This window comes from Furipterus horrens, unplaced genomic scaffold, assembly GCF_987537825.1.
Source record: "Furipterus horrens unplaced genomic scaffold, mFurHor1.1.pri manual_scaffold_1, whole genome shotgun sequence".
In the NCBI taxonomy this organism is placed as follows: Eukaryota; Metazoa; Chordata; class Mammalia; order Chiroptera; family Furipteridae; genus Furipterus; species Furipterus horrens.
In genome coordinates, this window is record NW_028327171.1 from 165,625,389 (window position 1) to 165,650,334 (window position 24,946).

Sequence of the window (24,946 nt, forward strand, 5' to 3'; positions counted from 1 at the left end):
AAGTCTTCACTGTCCACCGATGGAAAGTAGTCCCATGCTGCTCACTCAGTCTATCATCTCATCCTGCGTAAATGTCTCCAAAGGGAGTTGACATTGTCTACCTCATGTAGTCCCTCATGCTAGCCTGTAAGCTCCTTGAGAAAGGAACCCTTATGAGTCCTCTTTACTACTGAATACATGGGATGCACAGCAATGCCCAGTGCATAGTAAGTCCTCAATAAGTATTTGTTAAAAACTCAGTAACTCCTGCAAGGTAGAAACTAAAGCTAAATTCCAAGTCTTGAATCGCAGTCTGTAATAATTTGCTAGGAGTGCCATAATACGGCACCACAAACAGAGAATGGTGTAAAGAAAATAAACTTATTATCTCACAATTCTGGAGGTTAGAAGTCCAAGATCCAGGGTGGTAGGTTTGATTTCTTCTGAGGCCTCTCTTCTTGGCTTGCAGATGTCTGTCTTCTCAGGATCTTCACATGGTTGCCCCTTGATCTGTTTGCATACTGTCCTGTGCTAATATCCTCTTCTTATAAGGACGACAGTCACATTGGATGAGGGCCCACCCATAGGACTTCATTTGAACTTAAGAACCTTTTAAAGGTTCTATCTCCACCCTGGCTGGGCAGCTCAGTTGGTTAGAGTGTCATCCCAATAGGCCAAGGTTTCAGATTTGATCCCTGGTCAGGGCACATATAAGAACCAACCAATGAATGTATAAATAAGTGGAACAATAAATCAATAGTGCACTCCCCCTCTCTCTCCCCTCTGCCCTTTCCTCTTTAAAGTCAAAAAATAAATAAATGTTCTATCTCCAAATGCAGTCACATTATGAGGTTCTGGGGGTTAGGGTTTCAGCATATGCATTATTGGGAGGTGGTACAATACAGCTCATAACAGATCACTAAGGGCTGAGAGAACTGTTCAACAGGAGCCCCTCTGTGGGGCATGTGGAGGTCAGCACCTTTTCCTATAAAGCCCAGGACAGTTGTGACCAGCCAGAAAGTTTGCTGCCTCCCCCAGAGAGGGAAGCAGAACTCTTGTCCTCTCCCCTTCTCTTCCTCCTCCTTCCCATGCGAGAGGAGCCAGCCCAGAGGAGCTAGCCCAGAGGAGAGGAGTATGAGAGGACACTGTCAGGCCACAAGGGCATCGACGCAGCCTGGAGGCAACAGCAGAATGGAGAAAATAACTTTGGTTTGATACAATATTAAAGGTTAAAAATAAGAAGGAATCTTCAAAACCAAAAATGCACTTTAGTAACAGGAAATACCAGAAAATCTATGAAACAGGGCTGAAATATGTTGCAGGGAGCTTCCACCCTCATAGCAAGGTGAGGTGTCAGCATGAATGGGGAAGTTAAAGGGAAAAGTAGAACTGTTTCTAGCTTATCCCCAGTGAACTGAGATGCCTCATGGGCTGATTTCATGCTCCAGGCACAGCTTTCCACAGGTTTGACCCTGGGAGGCTGGAAGATTCCATCACTAGTTGGGCATTCTTCCCAGCACTGGCCTGGAATGGGCAAGAGTCAGATGCTTGTTGCAGGAATAGGGCAAATTATGCTGAGGGTCATTTGAATAATGGAAATCGCAAGAGTTCGTTACACAGACTCCTCATCTTCAACAACTTCCAAGCAGAGCTGAGCAATTTCGTACTTTGGCCTACCCAGATGTGCAGTTGTCTCATGCCACTGTCTTGTCTACTTGAGAAAATTGTACGCTTCATGAGGACAAAAGCAGTATCTCCTGTTCCATTTATATACAGAATGTACAGCCAGAACTGTTCACAACACTTCATAGCGCCATGCCATTACTGCGCTTGTTCAGCTTTCTGGAATTATTTCTGTCCATCACTTTCACCCTCATCACTGCTCTGTCCATCTATGCCCCTCCCTGCCTTCTAATCCTTTTCTTTTCTCCAAAAATCAGGCCTAGCATTACCTCCTCCTGGAAGTTTTTGGTCTGGTTAGGTGAAATTTCTGGCACCATGGGAATGTAAGTTCCATGAGGACAGAATTTTTTCCATGTAGTCGGCTCCACTTTTTAGTTCCTAGAGAGGCTCCTCCACTCAGGAGGCACTCTGTCTGTCTGTCCAGGCAGACAGTGCAGCTTGTGAATGGAATTTCCTGATAGTCCTGAGAGCACGTGAAGTACATCAGAAATGTGGATCACCCTGTGATTTCTGGGGCTAGCTGGAAGCCCACCAGCATGGAAGTTTATTTTAACAAGTTGTGAAATTCAGAGAGGAGCTTCATTTAGAACTCCGTATTCTTATCTAGGGAGATAAGTGTGAAGCCCTGTTAGGACTCAGGTGCCAGAGAAGTGCAGATGTAATTGCAGTTACATATGGCATCTGAAATTGATTGCCAGCCCCTTTCCCAGGGTGGAGGGGGTGGGGTGGGGCTTTCTCAGGAGCAAACAGCTGCCTTTTCCAAGTTCCACGAAGGGCGGTGTCCTCTTCTGCAGTTTGACAAGCTGGAGGAGGAGGCAGAGGGTCCTGGCAACAGCTGAACAGCCCCAAGAGAAACTTCATACCTTCCTGCCTCTCCCTCTGTTAATGATTTTCAGCCCTTGTCTAGAAGAATCTTTGATTTTCTTTGTAGGCTTATTGAGGACAAACTCTGTGCATGGTGTGATTCTGGGGAAAAGAGATAATTTCTTGAAATTCTGTTTCTTTGTCCTATCCCTGAAAGCCTTCGGGTTTTAAATTTGTATTCCCCAGGAACTTTTTTGTTGTTGTTCAAATGTAAACAGCTTACATTGTTTTTTCCTTAAAAAATAATCCACCTGCAGTTTCTTCTACCCCATCAGCTGTAGAGGACTAAAGAGCCCTGGACTGCAAGTCAGGAGACAAGCTGAAATCGACCGGGGTTGGTACTTTGCATCCTGCGGGTTTAATTCAGTTCTCTGAACCAGATTTCCATCTTCTAAGTGAAGGGTTTGCACAAAAAAGAATCTCCTAATTAGAAGGAAGCACAACCCCTAGGAATCCCTAGGCCAAACCTTCAGTCTGGAGTTACTGTGGTTTGAAAGCTCTCAGCTCTCTTTTGTTCATTGGGCTGTTCCATGTGCTCCTCGGTGAAATGTGAAATGTTCTATTAGCCACGTTTTAAAAAGTAAAAAAACAACTATATTGTCTTAATCCATTTGGGCTTCTATAACAAAATAACATAGACTGGGTGGCTTATAAACAGCAGATATTTATTTCTCACAGTTCTGGAGGCTGGGAAGTCCAAGTTCAAGGTACCAGCTGATTCAGTGTCTGGTTCACAGGAAGTGGGTCACAGACAGTCATTTTTCCACTGCGCCCTCTCATGGTAGAAGGGGGCTCTTTTCTATGGCCACTAATCTCATTCATGAGGGTTTTGTCTTCATGAATCGCCTAATATATCCAAAAGGCCTCACCTTCAAATATCACATTGGGGTTAGGATTTAAGATACGAACTGTGGGCTAGGAGAGACACAGACATTCAGTCTATATAGCACAGGTGAAATTAATTTTAATGTCTTTACTCAATGTATGAAAGATATTATCATTCAACATATAATCAACATAGACATTATTGTGATAGCATAGTTCTTTTTTCTCAGTTCCTGAAATCTGGTGTGTATTTTATACTTATGGTTTATCTCAGTTTGGACTAGCTACTTTTCGTGTGCTGCATAACATGGCTCTTTAAGAATCACTGCCCTGACTTCCGGCCAAGATGGAGGCATCGGTAGACATAGTTCTCATGTACAGAGCTTCTAAGACCAGTAAGATGGTTTTTGTGAAAAGCTATTGAGGCTCAGGAGTTAAATGGGATCCCAATGAGGCAATGCTGATCAGAGAATTTTCTCCAAGTCTTTTCCAGGATAGCCTTCCAGCAAGATCTTAAATCCATTTCCAGAAGTCCCTCATGTTTTCCTAGTTCTTGGGACCCTGTTGCTGCTATGTCCCTAGAAAACTAAAAAATAACCTTAGAAAACTAAAAACTAAAACTAAAACCTTCAATATCGAGTTGTAATAATGACTAATATTAGGAAAGTTAGTATCTGCTGTGAATCAGATCCACTATCATTCCCAAACACATTTAAATACTTCTCACATAGCTCCTAAATGTGACAATGGACATACATTTTATTTTTAAGTGGCACTTCAGTTTAGAGCCGTTTTGTTTTATTTCTTTAATGATCCTGTCAAGTGTAGCATATATGGCAGTTTTGATTTTTCAAATGGTCAGAAATGCAAGAAAATAAATTCTAATTCTCTCAGCCAGCATCCTTCTCGTTCATAGAAAAGAAATATGTTCCCATTTAAGATGAAAGGTTCTTTGCTTTTATTTCATAGCTCATATTGGAGAAAAAGTTTCAAGGTCCTTTGCAGTTTATTAATTTATCTCACTATAAAATCTCTCTATGATGGGGCTCCCAGATCATTCCCCCACCCTTACTAAAAGGTAACTCCTGGCACTTCAAATCTAATGAATTAGAAACAAAGCCATTAAAATTCTAATCTCTGTACTTAGAGACGGATCACAACTTAACACTTTTTCCCCAGGAATTTGGGTCATGTTCATAGAAACTGCATATTTCTCTTTAGAACACAAGACCAGATTTGAACAGTCTGGGCCATGTGTTAGAATCATATAAAAAGTTAATCATTTTGCTCTGGTGCCAGGGTGTTGTATGTGAAGAGAAGCTGTAAACCACAGCTGTGTGGAGTAACAATTGTGAACTTTACTGGCATGCACATGTGAGATGTCAGTAAACTAAATAAAATGTCACTTAACTGAACTTGAGAGTTGGAAATGGGAGAGAGGAGCACTAAGATTTTATTAAAGTTTGAGTTTAGTGGAATGATTCTATTCTTTGCATTTCACAAGGGAAGTTCAATTTACACAAAAACCAAGTCGCCGTTTTTCCAGATGGTTAGGTTTGGCTTAGCCACAATATTGGTTGCTGAGCGATCAATGGGATCGTTATGTGGTTGACTTGGTTTGGTGTGCAAATGACTTAAAAGATCCAGACATCGTCTAAAATCAGTTGGGTTCAATCAGTTTGTCCAGGCAGCAATCCTATCAATTACTCAGTGCTTGAATATGATCAAAACACCTAAAACATCCACAAAATCTTTAAGTCGGCCCTCCTAATTGAAGGGCATTCTCAGCATTACTGTTTAGTGCTCTGCACTTTGGATATCTAACCTTGGGAAAGAGACAAGGTAGATAGATTGGAAACTTGGCTCACAGTATTGTTGTACTAAATTACTCATTTTACACACTTAGCTCAGCATCTACTACATTGTAAACATTCAGTAAATGTTAGTATTTAAGTATTGTCAACTCTTTTCTGATCTGATGCAGAGGGACATGTATAGGGTGAAATAAATAGATTTCTCCATCATTTTCTTATCTCTAATGGATTTTTTAAAGATAGTAGGTAACACTACACAGTACTATGGGCCCTCCCTCTCCCTTCCTCCCCCTCTTCCTTCCTTCTTTTCTTTCTTCCTTCCTGTCTTCCTTGAGAGTTTGTAATTTCTGTGTTTTAAAAATACTTAAGAAGATAAACAGGAAAGAATAAAACAAACCCCCAAACCTTGAATCCTCAGTTTATTTGCTTTCTTTTCCGGTCATTGATCCCAACATTTAATAAGTCTCTAGGCAATAAGGTATTGGATATTCTATTAAACTCTGATGAACTAAAACCCCAAAATTAATAACATTTTTGTAAATCTCAAAATATGTGTGGAAGAGACTGTCACTAAACTGAGTCAAGTGATTTAGCTTAAACTAAAACTCCTTGGCCAACTAGGACCTCTAGGGGTTTCACATGGCTCTAATCAAATCTCCTATACCAGCAACATCTACATCTTCATGCATCACTGAAATTCTGTTAACTATAAATTTAACAGGAACACTTTATTCCTGAAACCCAGTAAACATTTATCTAGCCTTCTGGATGATACAACCCAGATACTAAGAAGGCAAATAACTCATTCAAGCCCTCCTAACAGGTACATGGCAGAGCTGACAAAGTTAACGTGGTTTGATCCCAGTGCTCACAATCTAAACACTTCACCTGTGTAATCCAGGCATCAGATAACTTAAGCAAAGAGTCTGAAATATAAAGGGAGTATGGCATGGCCAGAGACTAGCAAAACATTCAGGGTGTGTAGAGGGAAGTGAGGTGAGTTGGGACCTGCTCCCGGAGAGTGTTGGATGTCATGTTAAATAAAAATTTAACACCACACAGTTTATGCATTCATTCACTTATTCATTCACATTTATTTATTGAGTGCTTACTGTGTGATATGTATTTTGTACTAAGCACTGGGTATAGAGTGGTAAATACAACAGACTTAATGCCTGTCCTCATGGAGCTTAGACTCCAACAACGAGTCATAAGACAAGCATTAATTAGATTCATGGGTAGCTTTCAGTGTTGCATCAAGAAACATTTTTGTCTTTGAAAGAGACGTTCTCTAGAAAAATTTAAATCTTAGATCTACTTCATTCATGTTTATTACTCATCCACAGTGCTGCACTAACTCTGCAAAAATGGTTCATAGTCAAACCCTCCTAACAGGTACATGGCAGAGCTGACACAACGTTCAAGTGGTTTGATCCCAGGTGCTTGTTTCCATGGGATGACGAGGTATAGTGTTCTTGAATGACTAAAAGAAGAATCTGTGATACTGATGTTTGCCAAGAGATGGAAGAGATGACCCATCTATAAAAGGCAATGCTAGAAATTATTTAAAATGTTGTTGTGGTGCCTTAAAGCATCTTCAGTAAACTACCCCCCCCCACTATGTGTAGGGAACTTTGCAAATTTTATAGCAAGTAGTGAAGAAATAATTTTTGAATTAATTAATGGGAATAGAAGTACAAAGTGCCTAACTTAAAAGAGCTTGTAATCTCTATAAGGAATCAAATAATTTCTGAAGAAAATTACCAATATAAGGTAGAGTATTTGCATTGACTTAAAAGGACTCAGACAACAAACAAGTGCACTGACTAGCTGTATGTAGCCTCTATAATTAGCATAGAGTTGTGATGCTTGTAGTTTCTTCATCAGAGAAATAATCATTTTTTGTTGTTGTTGGCCTTTATTTTCAATAGGTTCTATTCATTTAAAAAATTTAAAAAATAAACAGTAATTAATTGCATCTTAAGTCTATATGATAAGATTTTAATTTAGAATGTTTTTGAAATCATAGATGCTGCATCACATTTCCATAAAGCCAAGGTCTCAAAAGAGAAGCAATGCCTGCATTTAAGAAAGAAAACTTATATTAACTCCACCCTTCAACATCATGACACATAGAAGATTCAGTAGAAGCAGCTTCCTGGGCATGGCTGTTTTAAGAATTAGTTAAAATAAACAAATGAAATTCATATATATATGAATTGTGGGTATCCAGAAAACCTGTGCCAGAGTAGCTTAGCTATGAGTAATGCTGGCTAATTAGGCCTGCTGTAAGTTTTTTTTGTCCTATAGAGTGTTACCTTTCTCACCATACCTGTCCTTACTTTCTAGAATTTTAAGCTTCTGTAGTTTTCCTCAAAGATGTTCTATGGAAGAAACTCTCAGAAACTCAGTTCTTCTCACCAACACGGTGAAGAATTACAGGGTAGCAAATCTATTATTGTGCAAGCAAGCAGGGTGTATTGGTGATATGTTCTCATGAAAAAGAATGGGCCTTGTCAAGGTGGGAGAAAAAGGGAAGAGCAAGAGTGGCAAGGGCAGGGGCAGCAAGAGCAAGAGCCAGAGCAAGAGATGGAGCTGGGGGTGGCCTGAGTCCAGGTAGCCAGAGAGAGAGAGAGAGTCCTTTATTCTGAGGACTTACATAGTTGGTGGGATGGAGGAGGGTGAAGAAGTTACATAGTGATTGACAGGTAAAGATGGTGCTAGCTTTCCAGGACAGGGGTGTGAATACTAAGGTGTTAATGGGCTTCTTCCTTTAGGCCCTATGGGCCCTTTCTGGCCTTTCAGGCCTTGGGTTGAAAGCACAGTTTCAAAAGCTTTCTTTCCCAGATAATGGAAAAGATACATAGAATTTCAAGGACTGCTGAGTCAGTGGGTGGGGCATGTATCCTTCCTCCTCCCTGCCTTTGTTTGCTATCTATCCTACCTAACAGGTGTACACCTGAATGTGCATAGGAGGGCCATTAAAAACAAAAAAGGAGCTAGGTGATATGGAATAGTCATCCCTTGAAAGAAAGCAAATTAATTGGAATATGTGAAAATTACAGTTGAATACCTACAGGTCAAACGTTAACCTTGAGCCCTGGCTGGTGTGGCTCAGTGGATTGAGTATAGGCCTATAAATCAAAAGGTCACCAGTTTGATTCCCAGTAGGGACACATGCCTGAGTTACAGGCCAGGTCCCCATTTGGGGGCATGAGAGAGGCAACTGGTTTCTCTCCCTCTCTCCCTCTTTTCCCCTCTCTCTAAAAATAAATAAATGAAATCTTTTAAAAAAGTTAACCTTGAGTGCTTTCAGAGACTCAATAGAAAAAAAGAGATGTATGTAAGAGATGACTATATTCATATTAACACCTATTTTTTTCAAAATGACTAGTATTTGCTAATATGCAAATTGAGAGAAGCATAATTTTTTACTAGGAGAATATATATTATGTTGTTGAAGATAAGCACCTTGAATTACTTAATCTTGAAGATATTGCAGAAAGGGAGCAAAAAACTAGACCTTTGTCCTCTACCTCATGTGCTAAGGAAGAAAGACACCTGAATAAACTCACTTCAGCCACAATAGCAAAGTGAGGAAGGAGGAATAACTGTAAAGAGATCACAGGAACAGAGTCATTGCTAGTTGTTCATGGTGATCAGCTATAAGGAGAACATACTAAAATTACAAGAATAAAAACAAGTTACTTGCCACTCTCTAACAATGAAAACAGTAATGTGGAGGAGGGTGGATTTTCCTCTGCTCTTCTAGGTTCTTTCAGCTGGTCTAATAATTAAATCTACATGAGACAGAGTAACAAGAAAAAATAATCAAATTTAATTACATACAAACATCCAGGGACCCCACATACATAAATGAGTCAGAGACCCCACATATTTGAGAGGTTCAAAGACAGAAAGAGAAAATGAAATGGATATGGCATCCTGAACTAAGGAATGAAGTAAGATGCCCTGAGACTTCAGAGGAAAGGAGGGTAGTTTACAGGACAATAAGAAGAGCAGATGTTCAGTAATTAGAATTTTGTGCTGCCCTATAGATAGGTCATGAAAAGTTATTTCTGGTGATAACTTCTGTTATTGGCAAGGCCCCAAATTTAAATTCTTTAAGGGAGAGGTAAAAGTTTCTCTTGAGCTCACACGGTTTTGATTTCCTTCAGCTCAAAAAAATCCACATGCCAAAGTAGTACATCTGGGGGAGGACTGTTCCAAACCCCTTCACTAACTATGGAGGCAATTTTTAGAGGGAGAAAACATGGCAAGGGAAGGCTTTATTAAGCCATTGTAAAGTACTGGAGAGACCATAGACACAAGCTTTGCTATTTTGCTCTTCCAGTGGCCTTCAGGTCGAATATTTATCCATCTGTATGGCCAAAGCTGAATGCTTTGGATATAAGTCACTAAGGGACTCATACCAGTTAGTTACTACAAATGCTAATGAGGCCAAAGTCTTGAGTACAGTCTCATACGGGTCAGGTAGTTGCCTGTAGAAAAGTGGCATTCCATACCTGAGACTAGAATCCTAAATAAAATGCCCAGTCAACTTATCCATTGGTGGCGGGTCAGTTATGATTTCCCTGGGTGAAGCACATTATGTTTCTTTGTGTTTTCAATTAAGACTGAGAAAGCCACACAGTGCATCAGAAAGCTACTAAGTTCCCATTGTGTGAGATGATGTTTGAGTGCTTAGAACTAGAAGTGCTTTGGTGGTTCTCCTTCTTTGGCATGGAAGCAATGAAAAGACCACTGGACTTGAAACTGAGAAACCTAGATTGTTATCCCAGGCCTGCCATGGACTTCCGATCACTTCTACTCTCTATGACTCACTTGGAATTATATGTCAAATGGGGATTTTGAGTAGATCAGGGATGTTCCACTAGTGTGCCATAGCTTTCTGCCATGGCATCCGTGGAATAAACTGTCTGTGGTTATGCAGCCTCATCAAGATCAATGTTCAGCAACATGGTGTGAGAGGGGTGGGCCCTCTGGGAGAGGGGACTACAAGGAACAGTGTAATGTGGCCCTGGTGATACATTCTGCTCTCCTCACATGCAAACGTCTCACCTGCGTGAAGGAAGACATTTATCTATCCATGAGTAAATTAAACTTGGATTAGCTGTCAGGAGAGAACTGGCAACTGAAGATTTGGAACAGAGACAGGAAAGGTTTCATGGGAATATGGGAGAGGTCGGTACTGCGGGAAGAGTTCAGGGCAGGGCATGGGAGTAGGGAAATTGGTTGCCAGGGTAGGGAGGAAACACAGCATTAAGGCCATGCCGCACCTTCAGAAGTGGAAATAGGGACGGGAAAAGATATGTAGGAGAACTTGAATACATCCTTTGCCAAAATTACAGTTTTGTCCAGGACTAGCACGGATTGGCCTAAAAACCGCTCTGTAGCACATGGATATTGCTTTGAGATTGGAATATGTGACTCTTACATATCAGTGGTGTGGGTGCTGGCAGACATGTGTGTGGATCTCATTCTTTTCTGATTGGGTCAATTCATTTTGGATAGATATCAGTAGTCCAAGCTCCAGTATTTGTGTGAATACATGCCATGCCATTTAGCAACCATGTCATTTCTAAGCAAACTCTACCAAACATGTGGGAGAGGCAAACAATACCCAGAGCTTTTTTAACCTGCCTCTATTAAGTGCAGATTCTTGTCTTTAATATAGACTGAACTGGCTGCTTCCACCACTGTGGCAATGAAATGTGGAAAACAGAGAGCCTTAGCTCCACTATTGGCTGAGTTAAGAAAGGGAAGCCTTGTTACCGTCTTGAAACATTCTGATGATTTGGTACTATTGTTTGATGGGCTGACATCCTGTTTATGAGTTTTAAAGCTTAAAGAAGAAATAAGGAGTTACTATTTTTCCTCACCTCTACAAATTTGAAAATCTCTGGGTCACAAATCTTTAAAGCTGTAGTTCACATTCTAAAGGAAAAAGGAAAAAACAGTGAAAACATTGGTTTGGATTCCTTCAAGTGAATAGTCCAGAGGTATGGGTCCTGCAGAAATTCCTTAAGATGCCAACAACTGCCAATTAAAATCAATACAGAAATGGGAAAGGCATTTCTGTTGGACTTTGAATTTCCCACATATATGATAAAGGCAAGGTCATGTATTCAGAAAAGAGAGTGTGTATCTTTCTTCAATAAAACAGCCAGGAATACAGTTGGCCTCTTATTTGCTCTTGATTTCTTTTTTCCACAAAACTACAGCCCCTTCCATATATATATATATTATCCATGTTCTTTTCTTTAGAGATTAATTGGGCTGGGAACTCTAACACCTCCCCCCTGCCCATTTATTGATATTAGCACTAAGAGTCATAGATAAATGCCAGGAGAGGAAGTAAAAACTGCAGAATGAAATCTAACTTCACACTTTTTCTCTAGGCCTCCTACAACTGTGTCAATTTTTGGTGGTGTTGTTGCTATTTTAAGTTACATCAATGTATCAAATCTAAAGCAAGTTATTGTTATAGATTTAGGATACATAGTTATATACAAACTAAGTTATTTTTTTTTAACATACAAAATACTATAGTATGTTTTATACAGCTACTGAATGTAACGCCTTGCTTTTTTATTAGATACAGAAATTAGAACATTCCAGTCACTGCAAGAATCACACTAGCATAGGTCTGTCCCAAACTGATTCCCTAAATGTCAGTCATACCACCTGCTGATAACACAAAGCAGAGGTCATTGAGAGATTATCACCTCTCAAGGCTTCGGCAGTCAGTGTCAGGGAGAAGGAAAGGCAGGTCAGAATTCCTTGAGAGATCAAATTTGATGTAAAGCAGGTCTTTCAAAGTAAGGAGACTTGGTTAGGATTGGGTAAAGATCACACCCAATACCAAGTCCACAATAGTTGGAAACAGTGAGCTGAGGATTTTGAAATGAGGGATGTGGAATCACAGAGCTTCAGGTGTCTGCGGGTATTTTCCATTGAAGTGTTGATGGATCTCGCATCTTTAGAGAAGTTCCTGTAATGAATAATCAAACCATTTGTGGGGACCGGAGACTCCCAGAAAAAGGAATTCATGCTAATAAAGACAGGAATAGCACCAGGTCATTTTCATGTAGACAGTAAGGTGTGATTTTTGGATCTCCATATCTAAGCTGACTATAAGGTCCGCAGTTTCAGTTCTCAGGTCTACTCAGGTAACTTAATCTGATAACAGATGAACTGAAGCATTTGAAGTTTTTAGTTTTTATTTGCAGCTCCTTTTTTTGGTAGCAATTCAACACAAGCCTTTTACATTTCAGCATTGCTTTGCAACAGTTTATTAGCTTATTAGCCAATTTTTTTGTGTCAGGGAAAATTAAAACGGGAAAACTTCCCAGACAAATGCTCACCAGCAGTCACCAGTGGAACTCTGCAACAGCTCTGTACACCCAGAGGGGGCAGCAGGGAGAAGCCGGATTCCAGGCGCGATTAGTTAAAACAGCAATCCATCGTTCTGGGCAATTCTTAGAGGCCGCTAAAGATGAAATCGTGGGTGACGGATACTTTGCAAGAGATGAAAATCCTCTGAAGTAGGCAGGAAATTGCCGTCTTTTAAAAGTTCCAGCTCTGTTTTCAGACTACTTTTCTCTTTCCCTTTAAGTTGGAAGCAGGAAAGTTGTGTGGGATCACTGAAAGCTCCACTTCAGATTCTTTTTTAACCCATTCCCACATAGGATATAAATTCCATCAGAGGCCTCTGACTTCCTTTTTCTCCCCCAGACACACTCTGAGGCAGCACAGGAGGGTGGTCTGGGGCGAAGAGGCACCGTGAGCCAAAGACACTGTCTAGGGGTGAAGTACTGAGGATGCTCTTAACATTTGAAAGAAGTGTGAACACTTTCTTTACAGTTAAATTAAAATGGACATTTATAGGTTTTATTTCTAAAAGGTGTGTGTGGCACATCTGCTGGGGTCTATTGTTTATTCATGCTGTAAATCCTTTTGAAATGTGTGGAAATGCTTCCCACTCATTATTAAGCTCCTGCCACCCCTGGATTACAACTTTGATGTCACCAATCCTGCTTCAAAGGGTTCTTTCTGGGCTATTAATCACAGTTCAGCCTCTGAAGATATCGCCAGAGAAAACATTGGACATCTTTGTGCTAGACTTGCTAAAAACTTTGAAATCCTGAGTGTCTTGCATATGCACAAATTGCAGCATTTCCTTTCCTTGACAACTTTTTATTTTGCTACAGAAACAAAGGACGTTATAGGTAAAAATATAAATAGATCTCTTCCCTTGGTTTGGGAGGCTAAAGATGAGAGGAGATGAAGGGGAGTTGGGTGGCAAAGAGTAGGGAAGAGTTTGAGCAGTTCACTCAGACCCTTCAAAAGTAAAAAGCTGTGGGAACCAGAGTGACCGAGAGACTGAGGTTCAAAGGAGAGTTGCCTTATCATTTTTTCTCACCTTTCGTTTGCTTTTTAACTAACCACTGTTCACAGTGGCAAGGTACTGAGTTCCCTTGCCTTCTACTCTCTTTGAGACCTATGTGAACTGTTCACCGTGAATTAATAATAAAAATCAATGCTAGTCATGTGAAGTGAGCAACTTAACCTTGTATCAGCCCCATATTGACTGTGTTTTTCATGAATTATTTCCCTGCATGCCCAGAGCAGCTCTGAGGATTAGGTGGTATTGTCTTTGAGTTATACACAAGGAAACTGAAGCTCTGAGATGTTCATTTGTTTAAGGTCATGCCCCTGGCAAATGCAAAGCCCTGTCAGCCCCCAGGACTCAAGAGGCTGCTGCCCACACTTCCTTGTGGATGGCTGGGCTCCTGCCTACCTCCTGAGGGACCCATAAGGCCATTTCTGCTTCTCAGTGTCTGCCTTACAACCTGGCAATGGTGTTCTCTTTTACCCACCTTCTCTTTTGGGAAAACTCTCAGCATCTTTTTTTCTTCCATATTCATCTTCAACAAGTTGCAGTGCCCTGCTGACTGTTGTAGCTCAATTGGTTAGGCATCATCCTGCAAAGGAAAAGGTTGGCAGTTTGATTCCCGATCAGGGCACATGTTTGGGTTGTGGGCTGGTCCCCGGGCAAGGCGAGTGAGGGGCAACTGATGGATGCTTCTCTCTCACATTGATGTTTCTCTCCCTCTCTTTCTCCCTCCCTTCCCCTCTCTCTAAAAATAAAGAAATAAAATATTTTTAAAAACGAGTAGCAGTGCCCTAAGTAGAGACATTTTTAAAACATTGTGATAACAACCCATAACATGAAATCTACTCTCCTAATAAACTTTTAAGTGTATAGTGAAGTTTTGTTCATTATGTGCATTGTTGTACAGCAGATCTCTAGAAATTTTTCGTCTTGCATGACTGAAACTCTATACCCATAAAACAGCAACTCCCCCATTTTCCTGTTCCCCACCCCGGCCCTGGCAACCAACATTCTATTCTCTGCTCTTATAAACTTGATGAGTTTCGATGCCTTATATAAGTGGAATCATGCAGTATTTGTCCTTCTCTGACTGGCTTATTCACTTAACATAATGTCCTCCAGGTTCATCCATGTTGTCCCAAATTGCAGGGCTTCCCTCTTTCTTAATGTTGAATATTTATATTGTAAATGTCAATGTAAGAAATGTCCAAACCTGGATTTCTATGAATTTATTTGGGCCAAACTGATTACAATTGCTGGGAAGCAAAATCTCAGAATATTGAGAAAATGCTCTGAAGAATGGTGGTTTTACAGCTTATTTTATATGTCAGAATCAAAGAAGGAGATGCAAGCAACATTATATGAAATCCATTGGTGGTATATTAGAGAGGCAGGGGAAAGCAAAGTGGGGGAAATCTCTGAGACCAGATAAAGAGTAAAATGGAGACATATGGTGGGTATAAATGTTAACAATGAACATTTATAGCACATAGAGATGGTATTTGGGCAACAATATAACAGTGAGAGTTTCTGTGGTCTCCTGTTTTAGTGGGAGATTGCACCCTGAGGGGTCGGAAAAAGAAAGGAGAGGAAAGTACTCTGACATTCCAAAGCTATGTTATCATAGATGCCGAAAGACAATAGATAGGCTCAGTCAGGGTAAAGATTACCAAATCAAGGAAGATACCACACTAGGACATGACTATGAGCCATGACCTGTTTTTAGTTAGGAAACCTTCATTTTGGACCATCCTATGGGGTTACTTTTGGTCTTTGAGTTTGTAGACAGCCATGCAGCCCTGCCCTAAGCTTGTCAGATTTAATATGTGGCCTCTTTTTTGTCTACATCTGTATATACCACGTTTTCTTTATCCATTCATCTTTTGATGAGTCTTTAGTTTGTTTCTCCTGCTTGCTATCATGAATAAGGCTGCAATGAACATGGGAATGCAAATACCTCTTCAAAATTCTGTTTTCAATTCTTTTGGATAAATACCCAGAAATAGAATTGCTGGATCACATGGTGGTTCTTTAAAAAAATTTTTTTCCCCAGGTACAGGTCTTTTACCTCCTTGGTTAATTTATTCCTGGGTATTTTATTTTATTTTTGATGCAGTTGTAAATGGGATTGTTTTCTTAGTTTCCCTTTTCAATAGTTTGTTATTAGTATGTGAAAATGCAACTGATTTCTGAATATTAATTTTATGGCTTGCTACTTTACTGAATTCATTTATCAGTTCTAGTAGTTTTTTTTGGTAGAATCCTTAGAATTTCCATATGTACAGTATCATGTCACCTGCAAATAATACTTCTTCCTTTCCAATTGGATGCCTTTTATTTTTTCTTATCTGATTGCAATAGCTAGGACTTCCAGAACTATGTTGAATAAGAGAGGTGAAAGTGGACATCCCTGTCTTGTTCTCGATCTTAAGGGAAACACTTAGTTTTTGCCTATTGAGTATGATGCTGGTAGTGGGTTTGTCATATATGGCCTTTATTACGTTAAGGTGTGTTTCCTTTAGTCCCACTTTGATGAAAGTTTTTGTAATAAATGGGTGCTAAATGTCATCAAATGTATTTTCTGCATCTATTGATATGATCATGTGATTATTATCCTTCACTTTGTTTATGTGGTGTATCACGTTTTTAAATTTATGGCTATTGTACCAACTTTTCATTCCCAGAATAAATCCACTTGGTCATGGTATATGACCTTTTTGATGTGTTGCTGCATTCAGTTTGCCAATATTTTGTTGAGGATTTTAGCATCTATGTTTATCAGGAATATTGGCCTATAATTTTCTCTTTTTGTAATGTCTTTATCTGGTTTTGGAGTTATGTTAATGTTGGCCTTGTAAAATGAGCTCAAGAGTCTTTCCCCATCTTCAATATTTTTTGAATAGTTTGAGAAGGATACATGTTAGTTCTTTTTTTAATGTTTGGTAAAATTCACCTGTTAAGCCATCTGGTCTAGGACTTTTGTTTGTTGGGAGATTTTTAAAAATTATTATTACTACTTTAATATCATTAGTTTTAATCTGTCTATTCAGACTTTCTGATTCTTCCTGATTTGGTTTTGAAAGATTGTATGTTTCTAGGAATTTATTCATTTTGTCCAGATTGTCCAACTTATTGGCATTTAATTGTTCGTTATTTTCTTACAACCCTTTGTTTTTCTTTGGCATCAGTTGTTATTTCTCTTCTTTCATTTCTGATTTTATTTATTTGGGTCCTCTCTATCTTTTTGTCTTGATGAGGATGGTTAAAGGTTTGTCAATCTTATCTTCTCAAAGAACCAGCTCTTGGATTCATTGATCTTTTGTATTGTTTTTAGTCTCTATTTTATTTATTTCTGTTCTTATCTTTATTATTTCCTTTCTTATACTCACTTTGGGCTTTGTTGTTATTTGTCTTCTTTCATGTTCATATAATCTTTAGATTTCTCCTTAATGCCATATGTATAAAAGAAGCTGCCAACTGTCATTCTGTGAGCTGTTGAGGTCTCGCTTCCTGGCATGTCATCAGTTTGGCTTAAATAAACTCATAAAAATTCTGTACAGGTTTGGACATTTAGTTCAAGGCCAACTGCATATTTCAGAAATTAATCCCTTGTCATGTATATGGTCTGCAAATATTTTCTCCCATTCTGTAGGTTGCCCTTTCTCTCTGGTGAGGGTTCCTTTTTATGTGCAGAATCCTGTTTCATGCAGTCCAGCTTTTCTATTTCTGCTTTTGTTGCCTGTGCTTTTGGTGTTGTATCCAAGAAATCATTGCCTGGACCGATGTTATGAAGCTTTTCTTCTTACATTTTTCTAGGATTTTATAGTTTCAGGTCTTACTTATAAGTCATTAGTCATTTATGAGTTGATTTTCCTGTGTGGAGGAGGAACAAACTTTCCTCTGTCTTCAAGGTTCTTCTGACTGATCTAATAATGAAACAGAGATGAGACAGTTAGCAAAAGAAAATAACCAAATTTAACACATACATATGTATGGGAACCCCATATACATGAGAGACTTAGAGACCCCACGTGCAGAAATGGGGCTTGAGACATATAAGACATTCTGAGCTAGGGGTGAAATAATGTGCATTGGGGGCTGCAAAGCATCATTGCAGGATAATAAGAAGAACAGATGTATAGTAAATAAAAGTTTGCCCTGCCATGGAGGGGCAAAAGGCCCCTCAAAAAGGCTGTTGCTGGTAATCTTTTATTGGGAAGGTCTCTAATTTGAATTATTCTAGGCAGTTAAAGGTAGGAGGCATAAGTGTCTCCTGATCCTGGAACTAAAGTTGCCTTTAGCTCAAAACAATTTGCATACCACAGAAAAACATCTTGGGGTGATTTTTTCTGGACCCCACATGTATAGTATAAGATAGGGATCAGTTTCATTCTTTTGCATGTAGATGTCCAGTTTTCCCCAACACCATTTGTTGAAGAGACAGCCCTTTAACCATAGGGTAGTCTTGGCATCATGTCAAAGATTATCTGATTTTATATTCATGGGTTTGTTTCTGGACTCTCTATTCAGTTCTATTCATCTATATGTCTATCTTTCTGCCAATACCATGCTGTTTTGATCACTGTAGCTTTATAATATATTTTGAAAGCTGATAGTGGGAGGCCTTCAGTTGTTGTTGTTTTTTTCTTTCTGAAGATTGTTTTGGAGTTTTGGGGTCATTTGTGGTTCCATATACATTTTAAGATACCATTGAAAATTTGATGGGGACTGTATTGAATCTGTGGTTCTCTTTGGGTAGCATGGACATTTTAATAATATTAGTCTTCCCGTCCAAAAACACAATGAAGGGTGGAAGACTATGGAACCCCAATATATGCCACATTGGAATAAGGATCATTTTGAGCTGAAGGCAACTGAGAGACAAATGTAAGAAAAGCTCTTTGTCCAACATCCTATTTGCCTAAAAGCAGGATATAAATTTTTGAAAGCTCTTTGCCCTCCTCTCCCTACCAGAAAGGACAGAAGTTAATCACCAGAGACAATACTACACTCTAACAGTACCAGAAGAATAAATGTTACTAACTAGCCCTTATCTTTCATTAGCTTCCCTATATATTTACCTTCCCACAATTTACTGCCCAGAAATTCAAAGTTCTTTTCCTTTGTTTTGTAATGTTACAAATTTATTGTCCCTTTGTTTTAACCACCCCTTTGAATTATTCATCACTGAACATTCCTATGTGTATACATATGTGTAATATACATGTTAATAAACTTCTGCTTGTTTTTCTCTGGTTAATCTTTTTTTTCTGTCAGTCTAATTTTCAGGCCCCTGGCCAACGAACATAAATGGGTAGAAGAAAAAGACTTTTTTTCTCCCCCAGAATAGGATGTTTTTCCATTTAGTTGTGTCTTCAATTTCTTTCAGGAATGTTTTGTAGTTTTCAACATACAACTCTTTCACCTCAGTTAAGTTTATTTCAAAGTATTTTATTCTTCTTCATGCTATTATAAATGGAATTGCTTTCTTAATTTACATTTAAGATTTTTGTTTTTAGTATAGAAATTAAACTGACTTTTAAAAAATCTTTTTGATTTATTCATTGTTTTTCTATTACAGTTGTCCCACTTTTCCCCCATTGCTCCCCCTCACCCAGCCCACCCCTTCTCCCACAGTCAATCCCCACCCTGTTGTCCATGTCCATGGGTCATTTATACATGTTCCTTTACTAAACCCTTCCCCTACTTACCCTCCTTCTCTTCCTTCCCCTCTATCCCTGTTAACTATTAGTCTGTTCCTTGTTTACATGCCTCTGGTTCAATTTTGCTCGTTTGTTTGTGCTGTTCATTAGTTTCCTGTATTAGATGCTATCATTTGGTATTTGTCTTTCATTGCCTGGCTTATTTCACTAAGCATAATTCTTTCTAATTCCATCCATGTTATCGCAAATGGCAGGAGTTCCTTTGCAACTGATTTTTTGTATGTGATTTTATATCCTATAACTATGTTTTGAGTTCATTTATAAATTTTAACAGTTTTTTTTGTGAGCTCTTTAAGATTTTCTGCATATAAGATTGTGTCATCTATAAACAGATGATTTTACTTCTTTCTTTATCATTTGGATGTCTTTTACTTCCTTTTCTTTCTTAATTGCTTTAGCTAAGACTGCCAGTACTATGTTGAATAGAAGTGGTGATAGTGGGCATCTTATCTTGTTCCTGATATAGAGAAAAAGCTTCTAATTTTTCTTGTTTGGGTATGTTAGCTTGGGCTTTTCATATATGCTCTTCCTATTCCTAGTTTGTTGAATGACTTGGAGCTTATTGTTGCTTCTTTTTTGTTTTTGAAACTAATAGAAATTCAATTTATATGATAAATTATTTACAAATGATTTATTACTCAAATAATTATAATTATTTATAATTTACATAATTGAAGTTTTAAAATTCAAATATTTCTAAGTTTTTCAAATTCAGAGCAAATCTTCTGAAAATTTCAGAAAAATATAATGCAAAGAGAAAATGTATTTGTGTTTATTCCTTAACTTTCCTCTTCTTTAACATTTTTGATCTTTTTTCCCCCAGGTAACTTGGCCCAGACAAAGGCCAGGATAACAGCAGCCTCAAAATCTTTGCCTCCACATTTCAGTGCTGGGAAAGCCAAGGTGAGTAATAGGTTTGTGGCCAAAACAATGCAGACCAAAAGGTGCCTACCTGGGAATAATTCTAGGTGGGCAACATTTTTTCCTTTATCTAACCTATTGTATGGGCAATGTGGAAAAGAGACTAAAGGCCTTTAGGAATTAGGAATTAGGAAATTTGAAGCAACATTATGGAATCCTTTAAAATCCTGTGTAAAAGGGGGAAAATTCCTTTTTTTTTTTACAGTTGGGGGTCTGTGAAATAAGTCAAACTGATATATTAGCAAAAAACAAACAAACAAACAAAACAGATTTTATTCATGTACATACAGGAGTTTGCCAAAAATAACTCAAAGATCACAGGGCTTAGATACCATCTTAACAGGAAGTGAGAAGGAGAAGAACAGTTTTGGGAGAACAAATGACTTATGAGAAAAATAGAAGAGGGGGACCCCCAAAATGAAATTATCTTTCAGATGGTGGGTCCATTGTAGTACAGGCTTCCCCCATTAGGTGAATGTTCTAGGAACCCACCTGTATCAGTGTACCAGCTGGCATTGTTGTGAGAGGCTGCATTTGGCTTCAGTGAATTTTTTTGAAGACTTTTTCAATGCATTTGCCCATTTCATGATGGGTGATTTACGAGCATACCTGCCCACACCGTGCTGAGTGTTCAGTAGTTTTTGACAAAAATGGCATGACCCCTGTGTCCCACCTTCCCTATTCACCTGGTCTTGCCTCAAGCACCTTTTTTGTTTGTTTGTTTCTCTGGATGAAAAAATTCATCAAAGGGAAATGTTTTGCTGTGTGGAAGAGGTGAAACAAAAACAGCAGAAGCACTGAAAGACATCAAAATCGATGAGTTCAAATACTGTTTGAAACAGTGGAAAAAATGTGTCAATAGGTGTATCGCATCAGATGGAGAGTACTTTGAAGGTGACTGAGCTTAAAAATGTAAGAATAAATACACAATTTTTATAAATAAATTCTGTTTCTTTTGGGTCCCCCTCATAAATGGTCCCTTAGGTGAATTGATTAGAGGTATAATAGTTTTTTGACAATGTCTGTTTAGGCAATTTCTTATTCCAGGGCTGACTTGTCATCTCTGGTTATAGGAGTCAATCTTCCCTAGTTATGAAACTCCCAAAGAGGGGACTTATGACAGTTGAATTCTTTTGCAAGTCTGTGCTTCTAGGCAAAGAATGGAAGTTCAGAAGAAAATTCTTGTCACTGTTGACTCTTACATGTCTTCAAACTCAAAATAATTCATGTGCCCCTGTGACATATTCTGGACCTTTTTACCTGATTCTCAGAAAGACCACTTAAGATATAGAACAATGATACTTGAAAATAAAGCCCATCTTGGAAGAGATAAAGCACTTTTCCTTGAAGCAATCACCAGCCTCCAGGGGAAGATAACAGGGACCAAACAGAGTTAGCAGGGAGGAAAGAAACCAAAAACTTTGCTATTGCTCTGCTTTGCCATCTGATAAATGGGCAGTACACTTGTCTATGCAGAGGGGATGTCTGAAGGGGTAATAAATATCCTGCTGTAAGATATGTTTAAGTGTTCCATACTTCCAGCTTATGTTTGGCAAGGATCTCAAGGACTGGCTGGTTAATATTCATTGTATATACTAATACCAAGAAACAATTAAGTTAAAGGTAATGAAGTGATAAACGGGTCAGGTCTCTGAATTTTCTTTTCTCTGTTTACATTGATTATTAAATAATGTATTTAATAAAGAATAAGCAATACAACCACACATATTACTTTTGAATATTATCACAAAATCGATATAGATATGCATATCTGTACTTAACTTCTTCTGAGAATAAGACTTACCTGTACTTATTAGGGACTCAGATCATTTTTGTTAACAATTTTAACACATTGCTATTAAAATTCAGTGTAACACTCTACTTTTGAACCTCATGAGTTTGTACCAAGATATTAGGAATATTTAACATGAGTTATTTGGGCCCCTAGAGGAAACTCACATAGGATTTTCAGTGATTCTGAGAGCCTCTTGATATTACTTGTAAAATTTTGTTCAGATTAAATATAATTAACTCTCATTATTTATGAAAGTTACATCTTAAAAAGTTGCTGTGAACACTGAATCAGCGAATACTGAAGCATTGCTCCTAGGGAAAATACATAGTTAGGTTCCTACAAGCCTCTGGTCACATTTGTGTCAACTGATTAATGTACAATTTTGCTTTACATGTGTTTCTATTTAAAGACACCTTATTTAATATGCATCTCTTACAAAGAATTAATTATATGCATTATTTCTTTACATAAAACAGTATTTCATTACAGTATTTGTGTCATTGAACTCAAGGCCAACAGCTCAGTAACTCACGCTTATCTAACACACATATGTTCTCCAAGAGGCACATCACAGCCTTCTTGCACTTAGGAACACTAGACAGCACTTCAGCACTATGATTTAAACAGTTAAATCACCAGCTAAAAGCACAAAAATATAGAAAACATGGCATTTAAATAGACCTTGAAAAAATACTTATTTACACTTATCGTTCAACCTCAGCTGAAGCAGGCACGTCAGGTATCTCTAAGTTTTCACCACTCTGCATGCCTGTGAATAACTATGAAAACATTGCTTTGGAAGTTGCAGATAAATTTTTAGCAAGTAGGCACATTCTCAAGTATAGAATCTACAAATAATGCAGACGAACTAAAAATGGTTTTTTTGGAATCATTGCCTTCTACCAGATTCTAAAAGGGATCATGACACAAAAAGATGAAAGACTCCTGTGTAATATTCTGTTGGCCCGTATTCCCCTCCTTTCTTCAGTTTCATTTTTTGACCACTGGACTCTGTCAGGACCCATGTCCTTGCCTTCTACATTCAGCATAGTGTTACCTCCCTCACTGCACTGCCTCCTATTGTTCTGACCCTACGTGTGTGAAAAGTGTACCCTCGCGTGTGTGGCATATATTTATATCACCATAATAATAAGTATATATATGTGTGAGATGAAAGTTAGTAGAGATTTTTACTTGGAAAGGAGGTGAGTTTAAAGTTCTAATTAAGGTATCGGGAAATACGAAGGCTGACAACAGCAGTAAAAACAAAAAAACAAAACAAAACAAAAAACACTCCATCAATTCATTTCTGTCTTATCCAAGAAAAAAGAACAGAGGTAGCCTGGTAGGAACTGGCCTCCAACACATTCCATACCCCCACCCTGGGCTGGGTGTTAGTGCGACTCTTGCTTTCCTGTTTAGTGTTATGGAGGCTTTTGAGAGGAGTGACCCTGTAGGGACTTTTTCCTTGGGAAATGAATGGGTCACTTGAGAGCAATAAAATTTCTTGGCAAAAGGTCTTGTCAAAAAGATAGATGTAAGCACTTCTGAGGTTTCAGGATGCAAATAGTGGGTACTAACCAAGACCAGAGAAAAAAAAATCTTCAGTGTTTCATTTATTGCTGACATCTAGATAGTTTATGAGACTTTGTAGTCTATGTCTTTCTCCTAGAGTAAATGTAGTTGACAGATGAGGCAAATCTTTCTTAATAAACCCATGCTTTCAGACTGTTTTTGTAAGTTACATCAACCACATAGAAAGGCAGTATATAATGTTTAAGAAGTAGATTTTGGAATCAGAGCAGGATTCAATTCTAGTAATGGCCAATTAATAGCGGCAAGACTGGGAAATTTACCTAAAATCTCTGAGCCTTGACTTCCTCATATGTAGAAATGGGTCATAAAAGTACTTACGTCATAGGGTCATTTTGAGAATTCAATGACAATGTAGGCAAAGTGTTCAGTACAGTGACTTCACATAGGAAACAAATGTTTTATTACTCATGTTTTGATAACCATCTGAAAGCATGCTCATTTTCTATGGGCTTTGGGTCTGTACCACAATTTATAAAGCTTACGCATGACTACTTTGAAGGCTAACCAGCACCTCTCACATGCAACCCAGCAGGACATTAGTCCTGTGGGCAAAAAGCAAGCTTGTTCAGCTCCAGCTGACTTATATTGTTTAAATTGGTGTTTTAGGAAAAAAGTATACTGGTTTTATTCAGAATATTGGTTCTAATCATTTTGAAATTGGTTTCATTGGTTATTTTCTCTGCCAATAAATAAGAAGTTCTCCTTGCTGTGCGCATGGGAGTTAGTGTTACCAGTGGAAATAGGACTCTTCAACGGAGTTTTGCAAAAAGCATTTTGGAAATTCACACATAGGAGGATGTGAGCAATAGGAGCAAAATTTATTGGAGCAAAAACAAAGGACTTCTTCCAGGTGTCCAGTGTCTCACCCATGACCAAGTGCCTCAGCTCTGCCTCGCTGTGGAAGAAACCCTGGCCCCAGTGATCACAAGTGCCCACTAGGAGGGTCAGGATCCAGAACCATGAGGCCATCACCATGGGCTCCAGTAGTCTAGCACAGTCTCTGTCCCCAGCTGTGCTCCATCCAATCGACACCCCCAGGCCTGCATGGCTGCTTTGAATAGGGAGCACAAAAGTGCATTACTGAGATGGGCCTTTTAAAGCTTTGACTGTATCTCCTTGGGTTTGGGAAGGGGTAAGCTTTCTTTCAAACCCACCACTCATCTTCCTAATTCTTTGTGGACTTACGCTGGTACCTCCCCCTATTCCATCCCTTTCCTTAATCTTCTGGGGTTTCATGCCCTTATCCTATACAGTCTTTTCTACAGATTTTCCCAGGCTAGACCTCCCCTTTATGGTTGCCATTTTGGCTCCTACTGTGCACACTTCA

The 24,946-nt window shown here is 38.8% G+C and overlaps 1 protein-coding gene across 1 annotated transcript in view; it reads left to right on the forward strand.

Annotated features, from left to right (window-relative positions):
* The window catches only part of MYO3B (myosin IIIB), a 437,546-nt gene that overhangs the window by 190,661 nt on the left and 221,939 nt on the right, over positions 1-24,946 (forward strand). The window contains exon 22 of the mRNA XM_090280660.1: positions 20,131-20,210. Coding sequence (XP_090136786.1) covers positions 20,131-20,210 — 80 coding nt within the window. The remainder of the gene's footprint in view (positions 1-20,130; positions 20,211-24,946) is intronic.